The sequence below is a fragment of the Rana temporaria genome, chromosome 9, assembly GCF_905171775.1.
Source record: "Rana temporaria chromosome 9, aRanTem1.1, whole genome shotgun sequence".
Classification (NCBI taxonomy): domain Eukaryota; kingdom Metazoa; phylum Chordata; class Amphibia; order Anura; family Ranidae; genus Rana; species Rana temporaria.
In genome coordinates this window covers 178714122-178737703 of record NC_053497.1, presented here as the reverse complement: position 1 = coordinate 178737703, position 23582 = coordinate 178714122, and the positions used below count along the sequence as shown (strand labels likewise).

Genomic DNA, 23582 nt, shown 5'->3' with positions numbered 1-23582 from the left:
CCCACGAGACATGCAGGTGACAACACCAGAAGGACTGTGGACCTGATAGATCTTTTAACTAAAACTAAACAGACAGCAGTTGTCCTCAGCCTAGACGCACAAAAGGAATTTGATCGCCTTAGTTGGCCTTTTATGTTTGCGGTCCTCGATAGGTATGGGTTTTCGGGCCCTTTTATTCGAGCCATTTACTCCACCCCTACTTCCCAAGTACAGCTTTCCTCTTGTCTATCTCAGCGGTTCTCCCTAAGTAATGGTACTAGGCAGGGGTGCCCACTGTCGCCCTTGCTGTTTATTTTGAGTCTTGAGCCTCTGGCGGCGGCCATTAGGCAGCACCCAGACATACGGGGAGTCCCTCTGAGGCGGAGAGAATATAAGCTTTCACTTTTTGCTGATGACCTCCTACTAACTCTCACTCATCCTTCTACCTCTTTACCTGCTCTACATGATGTTCTTTCTATCTTTGGTAGCATGTCAGGGTTTGAGATTAATCGGTCAAAGACAGAGGCTCTACCGATTAATATGTCTCCGGAGATGCTCACATCTCTCAAAGACAAGTTCAACTATCGTTGGTGTCCTGCCTCATTGAAGTATCTGGGGGTGTATATCACATCCTCATATTCCACCTTATATCAAGCTAACTTCCCCCCATGTTTACGGAGATATCATCTCGTCTCTTGAATTTGTGGTCCTCCCTCCCAATCTCCTTATTAGGCAGGATCAACGTCTTAAAAATGTCCATACTCCCTAAGATATTGTATCTTTTCGAGACACTCCCTACTTCTGTCCCGATGTCGCAATCGAAACTCCTTCAGGGGAGGTGCCTCAGGTTTATCTGGAATAATGCTTCCCATAGGATCGCACAATCAGTTGTTTACGCCCCTAAGCATAGAGGTGGGATGGCGGCACCAGATATTATTAAATATTATTATGCTTCTCATCTCCGTATATTAACCTCTTGGGTGTCTAGAAAGGCCCCTTCCAGGTGGGCAGAGATAGAAATGGGGATTACTGCACCAGTGCATCCCTGTTATATGCTATGGCCATCGTCCGCTAAATTTATGCCCCAGCTTAGATCTTTATGTTTAGTAGTGTTGCTCACGAATATTCGCATTGCGAATATTCGTTACGAATATGGCATATTCGAATATTGGCGAATAACTCGAATTTCGCTGCCAATATTCGCTATTCCGAATATGCATATTTTTGCAATTTTATTTTTAAAACGGATCACATCCTAGTGATCTCCATCGACGTCTAAAAGCATTGCTGGTATGATTAGAGACCTTGGGTGGGCCGAGTATTCACGAATACTTTCTCCGCCCTTCTTTTGCATCAGAGTTCTCCTACCACAGTTGTCATAGGAGAGAGTGGAGTGTTTCTGTGCGTTTTTCCAGTGTATCACATCTTCAAAGAATTTTCCATCTTTTGTCCCGTGTCATCATCATTTGCATTTCACCTCTTTAATGAGAATAACAACTGTTTACGTTGACATCTCTTAAATGTCTTTATGTTAAACGGTTTACTTGTATTTTCCAAATCTTTGGTTATTCAATATTTATTAAACTAATCAATATACAAATTGGTCAAAGTAAACCCTCAAATCTATATAATAATGTATTTATTTTATTAATACCTTGTTGTTAGTTGCAGGGTCCATTACGTAAAACCACACTTTTTCCAAAGGGCAGGTGAAATTGAATGTTTCAAAATTTCGCAATCAATTTCGCATTAGCGAAATTTCTCAAAAATTTTAAAATATCACAAATATTCGATTTTGGCGAATATTTCACGAATATTCGTGATATCTCGCGAAATCGAATATGGCGTATTCCGCTCAACACTAATGTTTAGCCCCAATGCTGTTCACCCTGACTACTTGGAGGAGATGTGTGGAGCGGTTCTCCCTCTCCTCCAGGTGTTCCCCTCTGATGAACGTTCTTTTCAATCCAGATATTCCTGATGGCCTTTCATACGGGAGAATGTATCCCTGGACTCAAGCTGGAATTTTTCAGTTGCGACACTTGGTCAATCCGGTCACGCGCATCTTTCTATCTTTCTCAGAATTACAAGCAAAATACGATCTGCCGACTTCTCTTCAGTACTCTTATCTACAATTTAAGCATTTTTTCCTCTCCACGTTCCCCTCGCTGTCACTAGAGAGACCCACAGATTTTGAGCTTTTATGTGTAGCAGTTCCCTATGCACCTAAGCTGATTTCATCAATATATAAAATTTTACATGAAACCCCCCCCCCCGACGGTCTCCACGCATAATTATATGAACAAATGGTCTACTATACTAAAGCGCCCAATTTCGTTGCTAGATTGGGGGAAAATATGGGCTAATACTTCGAAGATTTCGCGCTGTGTGGTGCATAGGGAGACTGCCCTTAAAATGTTTCTATTTTGGTATAGGACCCCAGACCTACTGCATGCCCGTGACCCTACCCTCTCTAAGTTATGCGTTGGGCCGTGGGCTCTCTTTTTCATATTTTCTGGGAATGCCCTCTCATTAGCCCTTTTTGGATAAAGATTCAAGAGCTCCTACAGTCCCTGCTATCCCATCCCGTACCCTTATCGCCTTTACATTTCGAAACGTATGTCTTTTGTCCTTTTAGTTGCAAAAAGAGCCATCCCTAGGCTATGGCTCTCTACTTCACCCCCTACTATTCACCAGGTTCTTTCAATTATAATAGATACACGTAGGATGGAACATTTAACTGCTAAGATTGAAGATACCTTGCCTTTATTTGAGAGCATTTGGAAAACGTGGGATGATTCCGAGTTCTCATCCGGTTTCCTATCTGAACCCTCTCAAGAGTCTTGATTCCCATGGTGCATAATTTTTTTTATTTTTTTTGTTATTCTTTGTTTTCATTTTCTTGTTCTTTTTATATCCTCTCTGGTAATGACTGAATTTTTTATAGTTCTGTCTGTTTTGGACTGTGGCTAGCTTACATTGCCTTGATAATTGATTATCTTGCATGTTTGTGTCAGAGTGTGCCTGTATCTCCACATTGTCTAAGAGTTGTCAGCTATGTACTACCATTTACTTGTTACATTGTCATACACTGTAGACTTTTTTTTTGAAAATTTCGTAAATAAACAAAAAAAAAAAAAAAACTGGACTGAAATTTGGAAAAGAAAACCCGGACTGGATTTTTAAAAAAAAAAACTGGACTGGAGTTTGAAAAAAAAAACTGGACTGTAGTTTGAACAAAAAAACTGGACTGTAGTTTGAACAAAAAAACTGGACTAGAGTTTGAACAAAAAAACTGGACTGGAGTTTGAACAAAAAAACTGGACTGGAGTTTGAACAAAAAAACTGGACTGGAGTTTGAAAAAACCAACTGGACTGGAGTTTGAAAAAACCAACTGGACTGGAGTTTGAAAAAACCAACTGGACTGGAGTTTGAAAAAACCAACTGGACTGGAGTTTGAAAAAACCAACTGGACTGGAGTTTGAAAAAACCAACTGGACTGGAGTTTGAAAAAACCAACTGGACTGGAGTTTGAAAAAACCAACTGGACTGGAGTTTGAAAAAACCAACTGGACTGGAGTTTGAAAAAGAAAACCCGGACTGGATTATTTTAAAAAAAACTGGACTGGAGTTTGAACAAAAAAACTGGACTGGAGTTTGAACAAGAAAACTGGACTGGAGTTTGAACAAGAAAACTGGACTGGAGTTTGAAAAAGAAAACCCTGACTGGATTTTTTTTAAAAAAACTCTCATCCTCAGTTTCCCAGCAGACGCTGTGTTCAGTGTTCTGCCAATCACGAACGTCCTTTCATCTTCGGACAAGAGAAGGTCCGTGATAGGCGGAACTTTGCCTGCTGGGAAACGCCCATCACGGAAGTTCCTGCACCTACTCTCTGAAAATCTAAATCCCTGTCTGATGCCATTTGCTGCATACAGTTACATAGTTGGTAAGGGTGAATAAAGATACCAGTCCATCTCTAGTTCAAGCTAACTGTATGGTATCGCCTGTGTGCGCAAGTCGCAACCATTTTGCATATCCCTGTATGTTGTGTGTGCTCAGATGCCCATTTAAATGTTATTTTTTTTAAAATATCTACACTTCTACATTTTGTCATCTATAGTGCGTATGTCATCATCTATCAAAAGTCAACAGAAAAACCCACCACCTTCCTCACCACATCTCTGCCTGCTGCCTGGACCAATACTTTGGCTGTGCTGACCATATCTCTGCCTGTACAGACCAAGGACTTTTTATGGACCATGTTCCTGCCTGCTGCTTGTACGATTCCTTGGCTGTTGCTCCCCACATCTCTGCCTGCTACCTGAACCAATGCTCTTCTCTGGACAAACTGCACTACCAAAACCACAGGTAATGTTTTTACAGGTTGCAGAATGCAGGTGTGCTATTTACAGGTTGCAGATTGCGCTATTTACAGGTTGCAAATATGTGCTATTTACAGGTTGCAGGTGTGCTATTTACAGGTTGCAGAATGCAGGTATGTTCTATTTTCAGGTTGCAGATTGCGCTATTTGCAGGTGTGCTATTTACAGGTTGCGCTATTTACAGGTTGCAGAATGCGCTATTTGCAGAATGCAGATATGTGCGATTTACAGGTTGCAAATATGTGCTATTTACAGGTTGCAGAATGCGCTATTTACAGGTTGCAGGTATGTTCTATTTTCAGGTTGCAGATTGCGCTATTTGCAGGTGTGCTATTTACAGGTTGCGCTATTTACAGGTTGCGCTATTTACAGGTTGCGCTATTTGCAGAATGCAGATATGTGCTATTTACAGGTTGCAGGTTGCAGGTATGTTCTATTTACAGGTTGCAGGTGTGCTATTTACAGGTTGCAGAATGCAGGTATGTTCTATTTTCAGGTTGCAGATTGCGCTATTTGCAGGTGTGCTATTTACAGGTTGCGCTATTTACAGGTTGCAGAATGCGCTATTTACAGGTTGCAGGTATGTTCTATTTTCAGGTTGCAGATTGCGCTATTTACAGGTTGCAGGTGTTCTATTTACAGGGTGCAGAATGCAGGTGTTCTATTTACAGGGTGCAGAATGCAGGTATCTGCATTCTGTAAATAGCACATATTTGCAACCTGTAAATAGAACATTTGTGCTATTTACAGGTTGCAGAATGCAAATCCGGGGCCCCACATTGTCAGAGACTGCAGATATAATACGGGAGATGGTCAGAGACTGCCGCTATGGTCTTCGGCTGCTTTGCTCTTCTTCTCTGTCAGAAGTAGAGAGGATGGACTTGGGCAGGAAAGCAGCGGCAGGGGCGGCGCTGCCTCTGGACACAGACAAGAAGAGCGCTTCAGCGTCCCCCGACCTCTGTGGCAGCTGGATGCACCCCATGCACCTTGCCCAGGATCGGCCCTGGGCGGTGGCTGTAATATCACATTACATCACAAAATAAAAAAACACATTTCAAAAGTCAAACATTTTTTTTCTTTTTAATACTGCATCTTAGCAAGAACAATTTAACAAACTTTATACTTTAACTTAATATAGTACAACAGAGGAACCGTTTACTCAGAACTCTTCATCAACCTAACTTCTCTACCGTACGTTCGCTCCTGATAAAAGTCCCAAAACGCAAGCAGGCGTCACCAATCCGCGGCGTTGTGGCTCTGCAACGGTCGTCCGATGAAAGTTTTTTGCACTTTTTTTTTTTTTTACAGCATTGTAGTTTCCCACTTTTTAAAAAAAATGTACACAAGTTTGTTTGGAAAATGTCGTAAATAGCGGGTAGGTCCGCTTCGGTAAACAAAGCTGTTTTTTTTTTTTGTACTGATATAATTTAGAGGTGGTTTGTGATAAAAAAAAGTACTCCCTCCAGCCACTAGGGGCGCCGTCTGTATTTTTATTCAGTTCGATACAATAGCGCTGTAGACTGTAAAATTGTTTGTCAGAAAAGCAAAATGTCCAGGGGGGGCAATTATAGATGTGCTTAAAATGATGTTTGAGGTGGTATTTGGGGGGGGGGGGGGTTTGGGGGGGAGTGGCGTGATTGCGCTCGGTATTCTCAGAATGGCGGGGCAGTTGGTGATGCAGCAACTGCCGAAAACGGTCCATAAAAGTCCTTCTCATTCCACATGTCAATTTACAATGATCCATTATTTCATACTGAAGGCAGAACAAGCCTCGGTCTTCTTTCTCTTAAACAGTGTTAGTTGCAAGACGACGACCTCCCCGTCCTCAGTACATGATGGGAGGTTTAATGTATGATCTGTTTTCTGAAACAAAAAAAAGATACAAAAAAAAGATACAAATAAGTTTGGTAAATGTAAAGATATTCATATTTTTTGTAAATGTAAATGTAACAAATTTCATACTTGTAAATTTCATTTTAAACAAATTTCATATTTTTGTAAATTAACCACGCCTTTGTTTGTTGTTTACAAATTAAAAAAATCTATTATATATATATATTATAATTAGATTACTTATGGTAAGAATTTTTATATATATATATATATATATTAAAGGTAGACCGATATGGGTTTTTCTATGACCGTTACCGATATTTAGAAATTAAGGTGGCCGATATATAATGCCGATTTTTTTTTTGATATGCGCGGTGCTGCTGCGTTGTGGGAAGGGGTGGTGCATTGTCGGGGTGCGTTGTGGAGAGGGATGGGTGGTGGTGCATTGTGGGGGTGCGTTGTGGAGAGGGATGGGTGGTGGTGAATTGTCGGGGTGCGTTGTGGAGAGGGATGGGTGGTGGTGAATTGTCGGGGTGCGTTGTGGGGGTGCGTTGTGGAGAGGGATGGGTGGTGGTGCATTGTCGGGGTGCGTTGTGGGGGTGCGTTGTGGAGAGGAATGGGTGGTAGTGAATTGTCGGGGTGCGTTGTGGAGAGGGATGGGTGGTGGTGCGTTGTGGGGGTGCGTTGTGGAGAGGGATGGGTGGTGGTGAATTGTCGGGGTGCGTTGTGGAGAGGGATGGGTGGTGGTGCATTGTCGGGGTGCATTGTGGGGAGGGATGGGTGGTGGTGCGTTGTGGAGAGGGATGGGTGGTGGTGAATTGTGGGGGTGCGTTGTGGAGAGGGATGGGTGGTGGTGCATTGTGGGGGTGCGTTGTGGAGAGGGATGGGTGGTGGTGAATTGTGGGGGTGCGTTGTGGGGGTGCGTTGTGGAGAGGGATGGGTGGTGGTGCATTGTGGGGGTGCGTTGTGGAGAGGGATGGGTGGTGGTGAATTGTCGGGGTGCGTTGTGGAGAGGGATGGGTGGTGGTGAATTGTCGGGGTGCGTTGTGGGGGTGCGTTGTGGAGAGGGATGGGTGGTGGTGCATTGTCGGGGTGCGTTGTGGAGAGGAATGGGTGGTGGTGAATTGTCGGGGTGCGTTGTGGGGAGGGATGGGTGGTGGTGCGTTGTGGGGGTGCGTTGTGGAGAGGGATGGGGGTGCGTTGTGGAGAGGAATGGGTGGTGGTGAATTGTCGGGGTGCGTTGTGGGGGTGCGTTGTGGAGAGGGATGGGTGGTGGTGAATTGTCGGGGTGCGTTGTGGAGAGGGATGGGTGGTGGTGAATTGTCGGGGTGCGTTGTGGAGAGGGATGGGTGGTGGTGCATTGTGGGGGTGCGTTGTGGGGGTGCGTTGTGGAGAGGGATGGGTGGTAGTGAATTGTCGGGGTGCGTTGTGGAGAGGGATGGGTGGTGGTGCGTTGTGGGGGTGCGTTGTGGAGAGGGATGGGTGGTGGTGCATTGTGGGGGTGCGTTGTGGAGAGGGATGGGTGGTGGTGAATTGTCGGGGTGCGTTGTGGAGAGGGATGGGGGTGCGTTGTGGAGAGGGATGGGTGGTGGTGCGTTGTGGAGAGGGATGGGTGGTGGTGCATTGTCGGGGTGCGTTGTGGGGGTGCGTTGTGGAGAGGGATGGGTGGTGGTGAATTGTCGGGGTGCATTGTCGGGGTGCGTTGTGGAGAGGGATGGGTGGTGGTGAATTGTTGGGGTGCGTTGTGGAGAGGGATGGGTGGTGGTGAATTGTCGGGGTGCGTTGTGGAGAGGGATGGGTGGTGGTGAATTGTCGGGGTGCGTTGTGGGGGTGCGTTGTGGAGAGGGATGGGTGGTGGTGCGTTGTGGGGGTGCGTTGTGGAGAGGGATGGGTGGTGGTGCATTGTGGGGGTGCGTTGTGGGGAGGGATGGGTGGTGGTGCATTGTGGGGGTGGAGAGGGATGGGTGGTGGTGAATTGTTGGGGTGCGTTGTGGAGAGGGATGGGTGGTGGTGAATTGTCGGGGTGCGTTGTGGGGGTGCGTTGTGGAGAGGGATGGGGGTGCGTTGTGGAGAGGGATGGGTGGTGGTGCATTGTCGGGGTGCGTTGTGGAGAGGGATGGGTGGTGGTGAATTGTGGGGGTGCGTTGTGGAGAGGGATGGGTGGTGGTGAATTGTCGGGGTGCGTTGTGGAGAGGGATGGGTGGTGGTGAATTGTCGGGGTGCATTGTCGGGGTGCGTTGTGGAGAGGGATGGGTGGTGGTGAATTGTTGGGGTGCGTTGTGGAGAGGGATGGGTGGTGGTGAATTGTCGGGGTGCGTTGTGGAGAGGGATGGGTGGTGGTGAATTGTCGGGGTGCGTTGTGGGGGTGCGTTGTGGAGAGGGATGGGGGTGCGTTGTGGAGAGGGATGGGTGGTGGTGCATTGTCGGGGTGCGTTGTGGAGAGGGATGGGTGGTGGTGAATTGTGGGGGTGCGTTGTGGAGAGGGATGGGTGGTGGTGAATTGTCGGGGTGCGTTGTGGAGAGGGATGGGTGGTGGTGAATTGTCGGGGTGCATTGTCGGGGTGCGTTGTGGAGAGGGATGGGTGGTGGTGAATTGTTGGGGTGCGTTGTGGAGAGGGATGGGTGGTGGTGAATTGTCGGGGTGCGTTGTGGAGAGGGATGGGTGGTGGTGAATTGTCGGGGTGCGTTGTGGGGGTGCGTTGTGGAGAGGGATGGGTGGTGGTGCATTGTCGGGGTGCGTTGTGGAGAGGGATGGGTGGTGGTGCATTGTCGGGGTGCGTTGTGGAGAGGGATGGGTGGTGGTGAATTGTCGGGGTGCGTTGTGGTGAATTGTGGGGGTGCGTTGTGGAGAGGGATGGGTGGTGGTGAATTGTCGGGGTGCGTTGTGGGGAGGGATGGGTGGTGGTGAATTGTCGGGGTGCGTTGTGGGGGTGGATGGGTGGTGGTGAATTGTGGGGGTGCGTTGTGGAGAGGGATGGGGGTGCGTTGTGGAGAGGAATGGGTGGTGGTGAATTGTCGGGGTGCGTTGTGGGGAGGGATGGGTGGTGGTGAATTGTCGGGGTGCGTTGTGGAGAGGGATGGGTGGTGGTGAATTGTCGGGGTGCATTGTCGGGGTGCGTTGTGGAGAGGGATGGGTGGTGGTGAATTGTTGGGGTGCGTTGTGGAGAGGGATGGGTGGTGGTGAATTGTTGGGGTGCGTTGTGGAGAGGGATGGGTGGTGGTGAATTGTCGGGGTGCGTTGTGGAGAGGGATGGGTGGTGGTGAATTGTCGGGGTGCGTTGTGGAGAGGGATGGGTGGTGGTGAATTGTGGAGAGGGATGGGTGGTGGTGAATTGTCGGGGTGCGTTGTGGGGGTGCGTTGTGGAGAGGGATGGGTGGTGGTGAATTGTTGGGGTGCGTTGTGGGGGTGCGTTGTGGAGAGGGATGGGTGGTGGTGCGTTGTGGGGGTGCGTTGTGGAGAGGGATGGGTGGTGGTGCATTGTGGGGGTGCGTTGTGGGGAGGGATGGGTGGTGGTGAATTGTTGGGGTGCGTTGTGAATTGTCGGGGTGCATTGTGGAGAGGGATGGGTGGTGGTGAATTGTCGGGGTGCGTTGTGGGGGTGCGTTGTGGAGAGGGATGGGTGGTGGTGAATTGTCGGGGTGCGTTGTGGGGGTGCGTTGTGGAGAGGGATGGGTGGTGGTGCATTGTGGGGGTGCGTTGTGGAGAGGGATGGGTGGTGGTGAATTGTCGGGGTGCGTTGTGGAGAGGGATGGGTGGTGGTGAATTGTCGGGGTGCGTTGTGGGGGTGCGTTGTGGAGAGGGATGGGTGGTGGTGCATTGTCGGGGTGCGTTGTGGAGAGGAATGGGTGGTGGTGAATTGTCGGGGTGCGTTGTGGGGAGGGATGGGTGGTGGTGCGTTGTGGGGGTGCGTTGTGGAGAGGGATGGGGGTGCGTTGTGGAGAGGAATGGGTGGTGGTGAATTGTCGGGGTGCGTTGTGGGGGTGCGTTGTGGAGAGGGATGGGTGGTGGTGAATTGTCGGGGTGCGTTGTGGAGAGGGATGGGTGGTGGTGAATTGTCGGGGTGCGTTGTGGAGAGGGATGGGTGGTGGTGCATTGTGGGGGTGCGTTGTGGGGGTGCGTTGTGGAGAGGGATGGGTGGTAGTGAATTGTCGGGGTGCGTTGTGGAGAGGGATGGGTGGTGGTGCGTTGTGGGGGTGCGTTGTGGAGAGGGATGGGTGGTGGTGCATTGTGGGGGTGCGTTGTGGAGAGGGATGGGTGGTGGTGAATTGTCGGGGTGCGTTGTGGAGAGGGATGGGGGTGCGTTGTGGAGAGGGATGGGTGGTGGTGCGTTGTGGAGAGGGATGGGTGGTGGTGCATTGTCGGGGTGCGTTGTGGGGGTGCGTTGTGGAGAGGGATGGGTGGTGGTGAATTGTCGGGGTGCATTGTCGGGGTGCGTTGTGGAGAGGGATGGGTGGTGGTGAATTGTTGGGGTGCGTTGTGGAGAGGGATGGGTGGTGGTGAATTGTCGGGGTGCGTTGTGGAGAGGGATGGGTGGTGGTGAATTGTCGGGGTGCGTTGTGGGGGTGCGTTGTGGAGAGGGATGGGTGGTGGTGAATTGTCGGGGTGCGTTGTGGGGGTGCGTTGTGGAGAGGGATGGGTGGTGGTGCGTTGTGGGGGTGCGTTGTGGAGAGGGATGGGTGGTGGTGCATTGTGGGGGTGCGTTGTGGGGAGGGATGGGTGGTGGTGCATTGTGGGGGTGGAGAGGGATGGGTGGTGGTGAATTGTCGGGGTGCGTTGTGGGGGTGCGTTGTGGAGAGGGATGGGGGTGCGTTGTGGAGAGGGATGGGTGGTGGTGCATTGTCGGGGTGCGTTGTGGAGAGGGATGGGTGGTGGTGAATTGTGGGGGTGCGTTGTGGAGAGGGATGGGTGGTGGTGAATTGTCGGGGTGCGTTGTGGAGAGGGATGGGTGGTGGTGAATTGTCGGGGTGCATTGTCGGGGTGCGTTGTGGAGAGGGATGGGTGGTGGTGAATTGTTGGGGTGCGTTGTGGAGAGGGATGGGTGGTGGTGAATTGTCGGGGTGCGTTGTGGAGAGGGATGGGTGGTGGTGAATTGTCGGGGTGCGTTGTGGAGAGGGATGGGTGGTGGTGCATTGTCGGGGTGCGTTGTGGAGAGGGATGGGTGGTGGTGAATTGTGGGGGTGCGTTGTGGAGAGGGATGGGTGGTGGTGAATTGTCGGGGTGCGTTGTGGAGAGGGATGGGTGGTGGTGAATTGTCGGGGTGCATTGTCGGGGTGCGTTGTGGAGAGGGATGGGTGGTGGTGAATTGTTGGGGTGCGTTGTGGAGAGGGATGGGTGGTGGTGAATTGTCGGGGTGCGTTGTGGAGAGGGATGGGTGGTGGTGAATTGTCGGGGTGCGTTGTGGAGAGGGATGGGTGGTGGTGCATTGTCGGGGTGCGTTGTGGAGAGGGATGGGTGGTGGTGCATTGTCGGGGTGCGTTGTGGAGAGGGATGGGTGGTGGTGAATTGTCGGGGTGCGTTGTGGTGAATTGTGGGGGTGCGTTGTGGAGAGGGATGGGTGGTGGTGAATTGTCGGGGTGCGTTGTGGGGAGGGATGGGTGGTGGTGAATTGTCGGGGTGCGTTGTGGGGGTGGATGGGTGGTGGTGAATTGTGGGGGTGCGTTGTGGAGAGGGATGGGGGTGCGTTGTGGAGAGGAATGGGTGGTGGTGAATTGTCGGGGTGCGTTGTGGGGAGGGATGGGTGGTGGTGAATTGTCGGGGTGCGTTGTGGAGAGGGATGGGTGGTGGTGAATTGTCGGGGTGCATTGTCGGGGTGCGTTGTGGAGAGGGATGGGTGGTGGTGAATTGTTGGGGTGCGTTGTGGAGAGGGATGGGTGGTGGTGAATTGTTGGGGTGCGTTGTGGAGAGGGATGGGTGGTGGTGAATTGTCGGGGTGCGTTGTGGAGAGGGATGGGTGGTGGTGAATTGTCGGGGTGCGTTGTGGAGAGGGATGGGTGGTGGTGAATTGTGGAGAGGGATGGGTGGTGGTGAATTGTCGGGGTGCGTTGTGGGGGTGCGTTGTGGAGAGGGATGGGTGGTGGTGAATTGTTGGGGTGCGTTGTGGGGGTGCGTTGTGGAGAGGGATGGGTGGTGGTGCGTTGTGGGGGTGCGTTGTGGAGAGGGATGGGTGGTGGTGCATTGTGGGGGTGCGTTGTGGGGAGGGATGGGTGGTGGTGAATTGTTGGGGTGCGTTGTGAATTGTCGGGGTGCATTGTGGAGAGGGATGGGTGGTGGTGAATTGTCGGGGTGCGTTGTGGGGGTGCGTTGTGGAGAGGGATGGGTGGTGGTGAATTGTCGGGGTGCGTTGTGGGGGTGCGTTGTGGAGAGGGATGGGGGTGCGTTGTGGAGAGGGATGGGTGGTGGTGCATTGTGGGGGTGCGTTGTGGAGAGGGATGGGTGGTGGTGAATTGTCGGGGTGCGTTGTGGGGGTGCGTTGTGGAGAGGGGATGGGGGTGCGTTGTGGAGAGGGATGGGTGGTGGTGCATTGTGGGGGTGCGTTGTGGAGAGGGATGGGTGGTGGTGAATTGTCGGGGTGCGTTGTGGAGAGGGATGGGTGGTGGTGAATTGTCGGGGTGCATTGTCGGGGTGCGTTGTGGAGAGGGATGGGTGGTGGTGAATTGTTGGGGTGCGTTGTGGAGAGGGATGGGTGGTGGTGAATTGTCGGGGTGCGTTGTGGAGAGGGATGGGTGGTGGTGAATTGTCGGGGTGCATTGTGGGGGTGCGTTGTGGAGAGGGATGGGTGGTGGTGAATTGTCGGGGTGCGTTGTGGAGAGGGATGGGTGGTGGTGAATTGTCGGGGTGCGTTGTGGGGGTGCGTTGTGGAGAGGGATGGGTGGTGGTGAATTGTCGGGGTGCATTGTCGGGGTGCGTTGTGGAGAGGGATGGGTGGTGGTGAATTGTCGGGGTGCGTTGTGGAGAGGGATGGGGGTGCGTTGTGGAGAGGAATGGGTGGTGGTGAATTGTCGGGGTGCGTTGTGGGGAGGGATGGGTGGTGGTGCATTGTGGGGGTGCGTTGTGGAGAGGGATGGGTGGTGGTGCATTGTCGGGGTGCGTTGTGGAGAGGGATGGGTGGTGGTGAATTGTTGGGGTGCGTTGTGGAGAGGGATGGGTGGTGGTGCGTTGTGGAGAGGGATGGGTGGTGGTGCGTTGTGGAGAGGGATGGGTGGTGGTGAATTGTCGGGGTGCATTGTCGGGGTGCGTTGTGGAGAGGGATGGGTGGTGGTGCATTGTGGGGGTGCGTTGTGGAGAGGGATGGGTGGTGGTGAATTGTCGGGGTGCGTTGTGGGGGTGCGTTGTGGAGAGGGATGGGTGCGTTGTGGGGGTGGATGGGTGGTGGTGCATTGTGGGGGTGCGTTGTGGAGAGGGATGGGGGTGCGTTGTGGAGAGGGATGGGTGGTGGTGAATTGTGGGGGTGCGTTGTGGAGAGGGATGGGTGGTGGTGAATTGTGGGGGTGCGTTGTGGAGAGGGATGGGTGGTGGTGCATTGTCGGGGTGCGTTGTGGGGGTGCGTTGTGGAGAGGGATGGGTGGTGGTGAATTGTCGGGGTGCGTTGTGGGGGTGCGTTGTGGAGAGGGATGGGTGGTGGTGAATTGTCGGGGTGCGTTGTGGAGAGGGATGGGTGGTGGTGAATTGTCGGGGTGCGTTGTGGGGGTGCGTTGTGGAGAGGGATGGGTGGTGGTGCATTGTCGGGGTGCGTTGTGGGGGTGCGTTGTGGAGAGGAATGGGTGGTGGTGAATTGTCGGGGTGCGTTGTGGAGAGGGATGGGTGGTGGTGCATTGTCGGGGTGCGTTGTGGGGGTGCGTTGTGGAGAGGGATGGGTGGTAGTGAATTGTCGGGGTGCGTTGTGGAGAGGGATGGGTGGTGGTGCGTTGTGGGGGTGCGTTGTGGAGAGGGATGGGTGGTGGTGCATTGTGGGGGTGCGTTGTGGAGAGGGATGGGTGGTGGTGAATTGTCGGGGTGCGTTGTGGAGAGGGATGGGGGTGCGTTGTGGAGAGGAATGGGTGGTGGTGCATTGTGGGGGTGCGTTGTGGAGAGGAATGGGTGGTGGTGAATTGTCGGGGTGCGTTGTGGGGAGGGATGGGTGGTGGTGAATTGTCGGGGTGCGTTGTGGAGAGGGATGGGTGGTGGTGAATTGTCGGGGTGCGTTGTGGGGGTGCGTTGTGGAGAGGGATGGGTGGTGGTGCATTGTGGGGGTGCGTTGTGGAGAGGGATGGGTGGTGGTGAATTGTCGGGGTGCGTTGTGGGGGTGCGTTGTGGAGAGGGATGGGTGGTGGTGCGTTGTGGAGAGGGATGGGTGGTGGTGCATTGTCGGGGTGCGTTGTGGGGGTGCGTTGTGGTGCGTTGTGGAGAGGGATGGGTGGTGGTGCATTGTCGGGGTGCATTGTGGGGGTGAGTTGTGGAGAGGGATGGGGGTGCGTTGTGGAGAGGGATGGGTGGTGGTGAATTGTCGGGGTGCGTTGTGGGGAGGGATGGGTGGTGGTGCATTGTGGGGGTGCGTTGTGGAGAGGGATGGGTGGTGGTGCATTGTGGGGGTGCGTTGTGGAGAGGGATGGGTGGTGGTGAATTGTTGGGGTGCGTTGTGGAGAGGGATGGGTGGTGGTGAATTGTCGGGGTGCGTTGTGGAGAGGGATGGGTGGTGGTGAATTGTCGGGGTGCGTTGTGGAGAGGGATGGGTGGTGGTGCATTGTGGGGGTGCGTTGTGGAGAGGGATGGGTGGTGGTGAATTGTCGGGGTGCGTTGTGGGGGTGCGTTGTGGAGAGGGATGGGTGGTGGTGCATTGTCGGGGTGCGTTGTGGAGAGGGATGGGTGGTGGTGAATTGTTGGGGTGCGTTGTGGAGAGGGATGGGTGGTGGTGCATTGTGGAGAGGGATGGGTGGTGGTGAATTGTCGGGGTGCGTTGTGGAGAGGAATGGGTGGTGGTGAATTGTCGGGGTGCGTTGTGGAGAGGGATGGGTGGTGGTGCGTTGTGGAGAGGGATGGGTGGTGGTGCATTGTGGGGGTGCGTTGTGGAGAGGAATGGGTGGTGGTGAATTGTCGGGGTGCGTTGTGGAGAGGGATGGGTGGTGGTGAATTGTGGGGGTGCGTTGTGGAGAGGGATGGGTGGTGGTGCATTGTCGGGGTGCGTTGTGGAGAGGGATGGGTGGTGGTGCATTGTCGGGGTGCGTTGTGGAGAGGGATGGGTGGTGGTGAATTGTCGGGGTGCGTTGTGGAGAGGGATGGGTGGTGGTGAATTGTCGGGGTGCATTGTCGGGGTGCGTTGTGGAGAATTGTGGGGGTGCGTTGTGGAGAGGGATGGGTGGTGGTGAATTGTTGGGGTGCGTTGTGGAGAGGGATGGGTGGTGGTGCATTGTGGAGAGGGATGGGTGGTGGTGAATTGTCGGGGTGCGTTGTGGAGAGGAATGGGTGGTGGTGAATTGTCGGGGTGCGTTGTGGAGAGGGATGGGTGGTGGTGAATTGTCGGGGTGCGTTGTGGAGAGGGATGGGTGGTGGTGAATTGTCGTGGTGAATTGTGGGGTGCGTTGTGGAGAGGGATGGGTGGTGGTGCATTGTCGGGGTGCGTTGTGGAGAGGGATGGGTGGTGGTGAATTGTCGGGGTGCGTTGTGGAGAGGGATGGGTGGTGGTGAATTGTCGGGGTGCATTGTCGGGGTGCGTTGTGGAGAATTGTGGGGGTGCGTTGTGGAGAGGGATGGGTGGTGGTGCATTGTGGGGGTGCGTTGTGCAGAGGGATGGGTGGGGGTGCATTGTGGGGGTGCGTTGTGGAGAGGGATGGGGGTGCGTTGTGGAGAGGGATGGGTGGTGGTGCATTGTCGGGGTGCGTTGTGGAGAGGGATGGGTGGTGGTGAATTGTGGGGGTGCGTTATGGAGAGGGATGGGTGGTGGTGAATTGTCGGGGTGCGTTGTGGAGAGGGATGGGGGTGCGTTGTGGAGAGGAATGGGTGGTGGTGCATTGTGGGGGTGCGTTGTGGAGAGGGGATGGGGGTGCGTTGTGGAGAGGGATGGGTGGTGGTGCATTGTCGGGGTGCGTTGTGGAGAGGGATGGGTGGTGGTGAATTGTCGGGGTGCGTTGTGGAGAGGGATGGGTGGTGGTGAATTGTCGGGGTGCGTTGTGGGGAGGGATGGGTGGTGGTGAATTGTCGGGGTGCGTTGTGGAGAGGGATGGGTGGTGGTGAATTGTGGGGGTGCGTTGTGGAGAGGGATGGGTGGTGGTGAATTGTCGGGGTGCGTTGTGGAGAGGGATGGGTGGTGGTGAATTGTTGGGGTGCGTTGTGGAGAGGGATGGGGGTGCGTTGTGGAGAGGGATGGGTGGTGGTGCATTGTGGGGGTGCGTTGTGGAGAGGGATGGGTGGTGGTGCGTTGTGGGGGTGCGTTATGGAGAGGGATGGGTGGTGGTGAATTGTCGGGGTGCGTTGTGGGGAGGGATGGGTGGTGGTGCATTGTGGAGAGGGATGGGTGGTGGTGAATTGTCGGGGTGCGTTGTGGAGAGGGATGGGTGGTGGTGAATTGTCGGGGTGCGTTGTGGGGGTGCGTTGTGGAGAGGGATGGGTGGTGGTGAATTGTCGGGGTGCGTTGTGGGGGTGCGTTGTGGAGAGGGATGGGTGGTGGTGAATTGTCGGGGTGCGTTGTGGGGGTGCGTTGTGGTGCGTTGTGGAGAGGGATGGTGGTGGTGCATTGTCGGGGTGCATTGTGGGGGTGAGTTGTGGAGAGGGATGGGTGGTGGTGAATTGTCGGGGTGCGTTGTGGAGAGGGATGGGTGGTGGTGCATTGTCGGGGTGCGTTGTGGGGGTGCATTGTGGAGAGGGATGGGTGGTGGTGAATTGTCGGGGTGCGTTGTGGGGGTGCGTTGTGGAGAGGGATGGTGGTGGTGCATTGTCGGGGTGCGTTGTGGAGAGGGATGGGTGGTAGTGAATTGTCGGGGTGCGTTGTGGAGAGGGATGGGTGGTGGTGCGTTGTGGGGGTGCGTTGTGGAGAGGGATGGGTGGTGGTGCATTGTGGGGGTGCGTTGTGGAGAGGGATGGGTGGTGGTGCGTTGTGGGGGTGCGTTGTGGGGGTGCGTTATGGAGAGGGATGGGTGGTGGTGAATTGTCGGGGTGCGTTGTGGAGAGGGATGGGGGTGCGTTGTGGAGAGGAATGGGTGGTGGTGCATTGTGGGGGTGCGTTGTGGAGAGGGATGGGTGGTGGTGCGTTGTGGGGGTGCGTTGTGGGGGTGCGTTATGGAGAGGGATGGGTGGTGGTGAATTGTCGGGGTGCGTTGTGGAGAGGGATGGGGGTGCGTTGTGGAGAGGAATGGGTGGTGGTGAATTGTCGGGGTGCGTTGTGGAGAGGGATGGGTGGTGGTGAATTGTCGGGGTGCGTTGTGGAGAGGGATGGGTGGTGGTGAATTGTCGGGGTGCGTTGTGGAGAGGGATGGGTGGTGGTGAATTGTCGGGGTGCGTTGTGGGGGTGCGTTGTGGAGAGGGATGGGTGGTGGTGCATTGTGGGGGTGCGTTGTGGAGAGGGATGGGTGGTGGTGAATTGTCGGGGTGCGTTGTGGGGGTGCGTTGTGGAGAGGGATGGGTGGTGGTGCGTTGTGGAGAGGGATGGGTGGGTGGTGAATTGTCGGGGTGCGTTGTGGAGAGGGATGGGTGGTGGTGAATTGTCGGGGTGCATTGTCGGGGTGCGTTGTGGAGAGGGATGGGTGGTGGTGAATTGTTGGGGTGCGTTGTGGAGAGGGATGGGTGGTGGTGAATTGTCGGGGTGCGTTGTGGAGAGGGATGGGTGGTGGTGAATTGTGGGGGTGCGTTGTGGAGAGGGATGGGTGGTGGTGCATTGTCGGGGTGCGTTGTGGAGAGGAATGGGTGGTGGTGAATTGTCGGGGTGCGTTGTGGAGAGGGATGGGTGGTGGTGCGTTGTGGAGAGGGATGGGTGGTGGTGCGTTGTGGAGAGGGATGGGTGGTGGTGCATTGTGGGGGTGCGTTGTGGAGAGGGATGGGTGGTGGTGAATTGTCGGGGTGCGTTGTGGAGAGGGATGGGTGGTGGTGAATTGTGGGGGTGCGTTGTGGAGAGGGATGGGTGGTGGTGCATTGTCGGGGTGCGTTGTGGAGAGGGATGGGTGGTGGTGCATTGTCGGGGTGCGTTGTGAGAGGGATGGGTGGTGGTGAATTGTCGGGGTGCGTTGTGGAGAGGGATGGGTGGTGGTGAATTGTCGGGGTGCATTGTCGGGGTGCGTTGTGGAGAATTGTGGGGGTGCGTTGTGGAGAGGGATGGGTGGTGGTGCATTGTCGGGGTGCGTTGTGGAGAGGGATGGGGGTGCGTTGTGGAGAGGAATGGGTGGTGGTGCATTGTGGGGGTGCGTTGTGGAGAGGGGATGGGGGTGCGTTGTGGAGAGGGATGGGTGGTGGTGCATTGTCGGGGTGCGTTGTGGAGAGGGATGGGTGGTGGTGAATTGTCGGGGTGCGTTGTGGAGAGGGATGGGTGGTGGTGAATTGTCGGGGTGCGTGTGGGGAGGGATGGGTGGTGGTGAATTGTCGGGGCGTTGTGGAGAGGGATGGGTGGTGGTGAATTGTGGGGGTGCGTTGTGGAGAGGGATGGGTGGTGGTGAATTGTCGGGGTGCGTTGTGGAGAGGGATGGGTGGTGGTGCATTGTTGGGGTGCGTTGTGGAGAGGGATGGGGGTGCGTTGTGGAGAGGGATGGGTGGTGGTGCATTGTGGGGGTGCGTTGTGGAGAGGGATGGGTGGTGGTGCGTTGTGGGGGTGCGTTATGGAGAGGGATGGGTGGTGGTGAATTGTCGGGGTGCGTTGTGGGGAGGGATGGGTGGTGGTGCATTGTGGAGAGGGATGGGTGGTGGTGAATTGTCGGGGTGCGTTGTGGAGAGGGATGGGTGGTGGTGAATTGTCGGGGTGCGTTGTGGGGGTGCGTTGTGGAGAGGGATGGGTGGTGGTGCATTGTGGGGGTGCGTTGTGGAGAGGGATGGGTGGTGGTGAATTGTCGGGGTGCGTTGTGGAGAGGGATGGGTGGTGGTGCATTGTCGGGGTGCGTTGTGGAGAGGGATGGGTGGTGGTGCATTGTGGGGGTGCGTTGTGGAGAGGGATGGGTGGTGGTGCATTGTCGGGGTGCGTTGTGGGGGTGCGTTGTGGTGCGTTGTGGAGAGGGATGGGTGGTGGTGCATTGTCGGGGTGCATTGTGGGGGTGAGTTGTGGAGAGGGATGGGTGGTGGTGAATTGTCGGGGTGCGTTGTGGAGAGGGATGGGTGGTGGTGCATTGTCGGGGTGCGTTGTGGGGGTGCGTTGTGGAGAGGGATGGGGGTGCGTTGTGGAGAGGGATGGGTGGTGGTGCATTGTCGGGGTGCGTTGTGGAGAGGGATGGGTGGTGGTGAATTGTGGGGGTGCGTTGTGGAGAGGGATGGTGGTGGTGCGTTGTGGAGAGGGATGGGTGGGGGTGCGTTGTGGGGGTGCGTTGTGGAGAGGGGATGGGGGTGCGTTGTGGAGAGGGATGGGTGGTGGTGCATTGTCGGGGTGCGTTGTGGGGGTGCGTTGTGGAGAGGGATGGGTGGTAGTGAATTGTCGGGGTGCGTTGTGGGGGTGCGTTGTGGGGGTGGATGGGTGGTGGTGCATTGTCGGGGTGCGTTGTGGGGGTGCGTTGTGGAGAGGGATGGGTGGTGGTGAATTGTTGGGGTGCGTTGTGGAGAGGGATGGGTGGTGGTGCGTTGTGGGGGTGCGTTGTGGGGGTGCGTTATGGAGAGGGATGGGTGGTGGTGAATTGTCGGGGTGCGTTGTGGGGAGGGATGGGTGGTGGTGCATTGTGGGGGTGCGTTGTGGAGAGGGATGGGTGGTGGTGAATTGTCGGGGTGCGTTGTGGAGAGGGATGGGTGGTGGTGAATTGTCGGGGTGCGTTGTGGGGGTGCGTTGTGGAGAGGGATGGGTGGTGGTGAATTGTCGGGGTGCGTTGTGGGGGTGCGTTGTGGAGAGGGATGGGTGGTGGTGCATTGTGGGGGTGCGTTGTGGAGAGGGATGGGTGGTGGTGAATTGTCGGGGTGCGTTGTGGGGGTGCGTTGTGGAGAGGGATGGGTGGTGGTGCATTGTCGGGGTGCGTTGTGGAGAGGGATGGGTGGTGGTGAATTGTTGGGGTGCGTTGTGGAGAGGGATGGGTGGTGGTGCATTGTGGGGGTGCGTTGTGGAGAGGGATGGGTGGTGGTGCATTGTCGGGGTGCGTTGTGGGGGTGCGTTGTGGTGCGTTGTGGAGAGGGATGGGTGGTGGTGCATTGTCGGGGTGCGTTGTGGGGGTGCGTTGTGGAGAGGGATGGGTGGTGGTGAATTGTCGGGGTGCGTTGTGGGGGTGCGTTGTGGAGAGGGATGGGTGGTGGTGAATTGTCGGGGTGCGTTGTGGAGAGGGATGGGTGGTGGTGCATTGTGGGGGTGCGTTGTGGAGAGGGATGGGTGGTGGTGAATTGTCGGGGTGCGTTGTGGAGAGGGATGGGTGGTGGTGAATTGTCGGGGTGCGTTGTGGGGGTGCGTTGTGGAGAGGGATGGGTGGTGGTGCATTGTGGGGGTGCGTTGTGGAGAGGGATGGGTGGTGGTGAATTGTGGGGGTGCGTTGTGGAGAGGGATGGGTGGTGGTGAATTGTGGGGGTGCGTTGTGGGGGTGCGTTGTGGAGAGGGATGGGTGGTGGTGCATTGTGGGGGTGCGTTGTGGAGAGGGATGGGTGGTGGTGAATTGTCGGGGTGCGTTGTGGAGAGGGATGGGTGGTGGTGAATTGTCGGGGTGCGTTGTGGAGAGGGATGGGTGGTGGTGAATTGTCGGGGTGCGTTGTGGAGAGGGATGGGTGGTGGTGCATTGTGGGGGTGCGTTGTGGAGAGGGATGGGTGGTGGTGAATTGTCGGGGTGCGTTGTGGGGGTGCGTTGTGGAGAGGGATGGGTGGTGGTGCATTGTCGGGGTGCGTTGTGGAGAGGGATGGGTGGTGGTGAATTGTGGGGGTGCGTTGTGGAGAGGGATGGGTGGTGGTGAATTGTCGGGGTGCGTTGTGGGGGTGCGTTGTGGAGAGGGATGGGTGGTGGTGCATTGTCAGGGTGCGTTGTGGAGAGGGATGGGTGGTGGTGAATTGTCGGGGTGCGTTGTGGGGGTGCGTTGTGGGGGTGGATGGGTGGTGGTGAATTGTCGGGGTGCGTTGTGGAGAGGGATGGGGGTGCGTTGTGGAGAGGAATGGGTGGTGGTGAATTGTCGGGGTGCGTTGTGGGGAGGGATGGGTGGTGGTGAATTGTCGGGGTGCGTTGTGGAGAGGGATGGGTGGTGGTGAATTGTCGGGGTGCATTGTCGGGGTGCGTTGTGGAGAGGGATGGGTGGTGGTGAATTGTTGGGGTGCGTTGTGGAGAGGGATGGGTGGTGGTGCATTGTGGGGGTGCGTTGTGGAGAGGGATGGGTGGTGGTGAATTGTTGGGGTGCGTTGTGGAGAGGGATGGGTGGTGGTGAATTGTCGGGGTGCGTTGTGGAGAGGGATGGGTGGTGGTGAATTGTCAGGGTGCGTTGTGGGGGTGCGTTGTGGAGAGGGATGGGTGGTGGTGAATTGTCGGGGTGCGTTGTGGAGAGGGATGGGTGGTGGTGAATTGTCGGGGTGCGTTGTGGGGGTGCGTTGTGGAGAGGGATGGGTGGTGGTGCATTGTCGGGGTGCGTTGTGGGGGTGCGTTGTGGAGAGGGATGGGTGGTAGTGAATTGTCGGGGTGCGTTGTGGAGAGGGATGGGTGGTGGTGAATTGTCGGGGTGAATTGTGGGGGTGCGTTGTGGAGAGGGATGGGTGGTGGTGCATTGTGGGGGTGCGTTGTGGAGAGGGATGGGTGGTGGTGAATTGTTGGGGTGCGTTGTGGAGAGGGATGGGTGGTGGTGCATTGTGGGGGTGCGTTGTGGAGAGGGATGGGTGGTGGTGAATTGTCGGGGTGCGTTGTGGGGGTGCGTTGTGGAGAGGGATGGGTGGTGGTGAATTGTCGGGGTGCGTTGTGGAGAGGGATGGGTGGTGGTGAATTGTCGGGGTGCATTGTCGGGGTGCGTTGTGGAGAGGGATGGGTGGTGGTGCATTGTCGGGGTGCGTTGTGGAGAGGGATGGGTGGTGGTGAATTGTTGGGGTGCGTTGTTGGGGTGCGTTGTGGAGCGTTGTGGAGAGGGATGGGTGGTGGTGCATTGTTGGGGTGCGTTGTGGAGAGGGATGGGTGGGGGTGAATTGTTGGGGTGCGTTGTGGAGAGGGATGGGTGGTGGTGCATTGTTGGGGTGCGTTGTGGATAGGGATGGGTGGGGGTGAATTGTTGGGGTTCGTTGTGGAGAGGGATGGGTGGTGGTGCGTTGTTGGGGTGCGTTGTGGAGAGGGATGGGTGGGTGGTGCATTGTTGGGGTGCGTTGTGGAGAGGGATGGGTGGGGGTGCATTGTTGGGGTGCGTTGTGGAGTGGGGGGGGGGGATGGGTGGGGGTGCGTTGTGGGGGTGCATTGTGGAGAGGGATGGGTGGTGGTGCATTGTGGGTGCGTTTGGAGAGGGATGGGTGGGGGTGCATTGTGGGGAGGGATGGGTGGTGGTGCATTGTTGGGGTGCGTTGTGGAGAGGGATGGGTGGTGGTGAATTGTTGGGGTGCGTTGTGGAGAGGGATGGGTGGTGGTGAATTGTCGGGGTGCGTTGTGGGGGTGCGTTGTGGAGAGGGATGGGTGGGGGTGCGTTGTTGGGGTGCGTTGTGGAGAGGGATGGGGGTGCGTTGTGGAGAGGGATGGGTGGGGGTGCGTTGTGGGGGTGCGTTGTGGAGAGGGATGGGGGTGCGTTGTGGAGAGGGATGGGTGGTGGTGCATTGTCGGGGTGCGTTGTGGAGAGGGATGGGTGGTGGTGCATTGTCGGGGTGCGTTGTGGAGAGGGATGGGTGGTGGTGCGTTGTGGGGGTGCGTTGTGGAGAGGGATGGGTGGTGGTGCATTGTCGGGGTGCGTTGTGGGGGTGCGTTGTGGAGAGGGATGGGTGGTGGTGCATTGTCGGGGTGCGTTGTGGAGAGGGATGGGTGGTGGTGCATTGTCGGGGTGCGTTGTGGAGAGGGATGGGTGGTGGTGCATTGTGGGGTGCGTTGTGGAGAGGGATGGGTGGTGGTGCATTGTCGGGGTGCGTTGTGGAGAGGGATGGGTGGTGGTGCATTGTGGGGGTGCGTTGTGGGGGTGCGTTATGGAGAGGGATGGGTGGTGGTGCGTTGTGGGGGTGCGTTGTGGAGAGGGATGGGTGGTGGTGCATTGTGGGGTGCGTTGTGGGGGTGCTTGTGGAGAGGGATGGGTGGTGGTGCGTTGTGGGGGTGCGTTGTGGGGGGGCGTTATGGAGAGGGATGGGTGGTGGTGAATTGTCGGGGTGCGTTGTGGAGA

The 23582-nt window shown here is 55.6% G+C and overlaps 1 protein-coding gene across 1 annotated transcript in view; it reads right to left on the bottom strand.

The window, feature by feature from the left end:
• Nucleotides 1–6046: 6046 nt before the first annotated feature.
• DACH2 (dachshund family transcription factor 2) overlaps nt 6047–23582 on the bottom strand; it is a 289898-nt gene continuing 272362 nt past the window's right edge. The window contains exon 11 of the mRNA XM_040325046.1: nt 6047–6226. Within this exon, the coding sequence (XP_040180980.1) occupies nt 6189–6226 (38 nt within the window). The 3' untranslated portion in view covers nt 6047–6188. The remainder of the gene's footprint in view (nt 6227–23582) is intronic.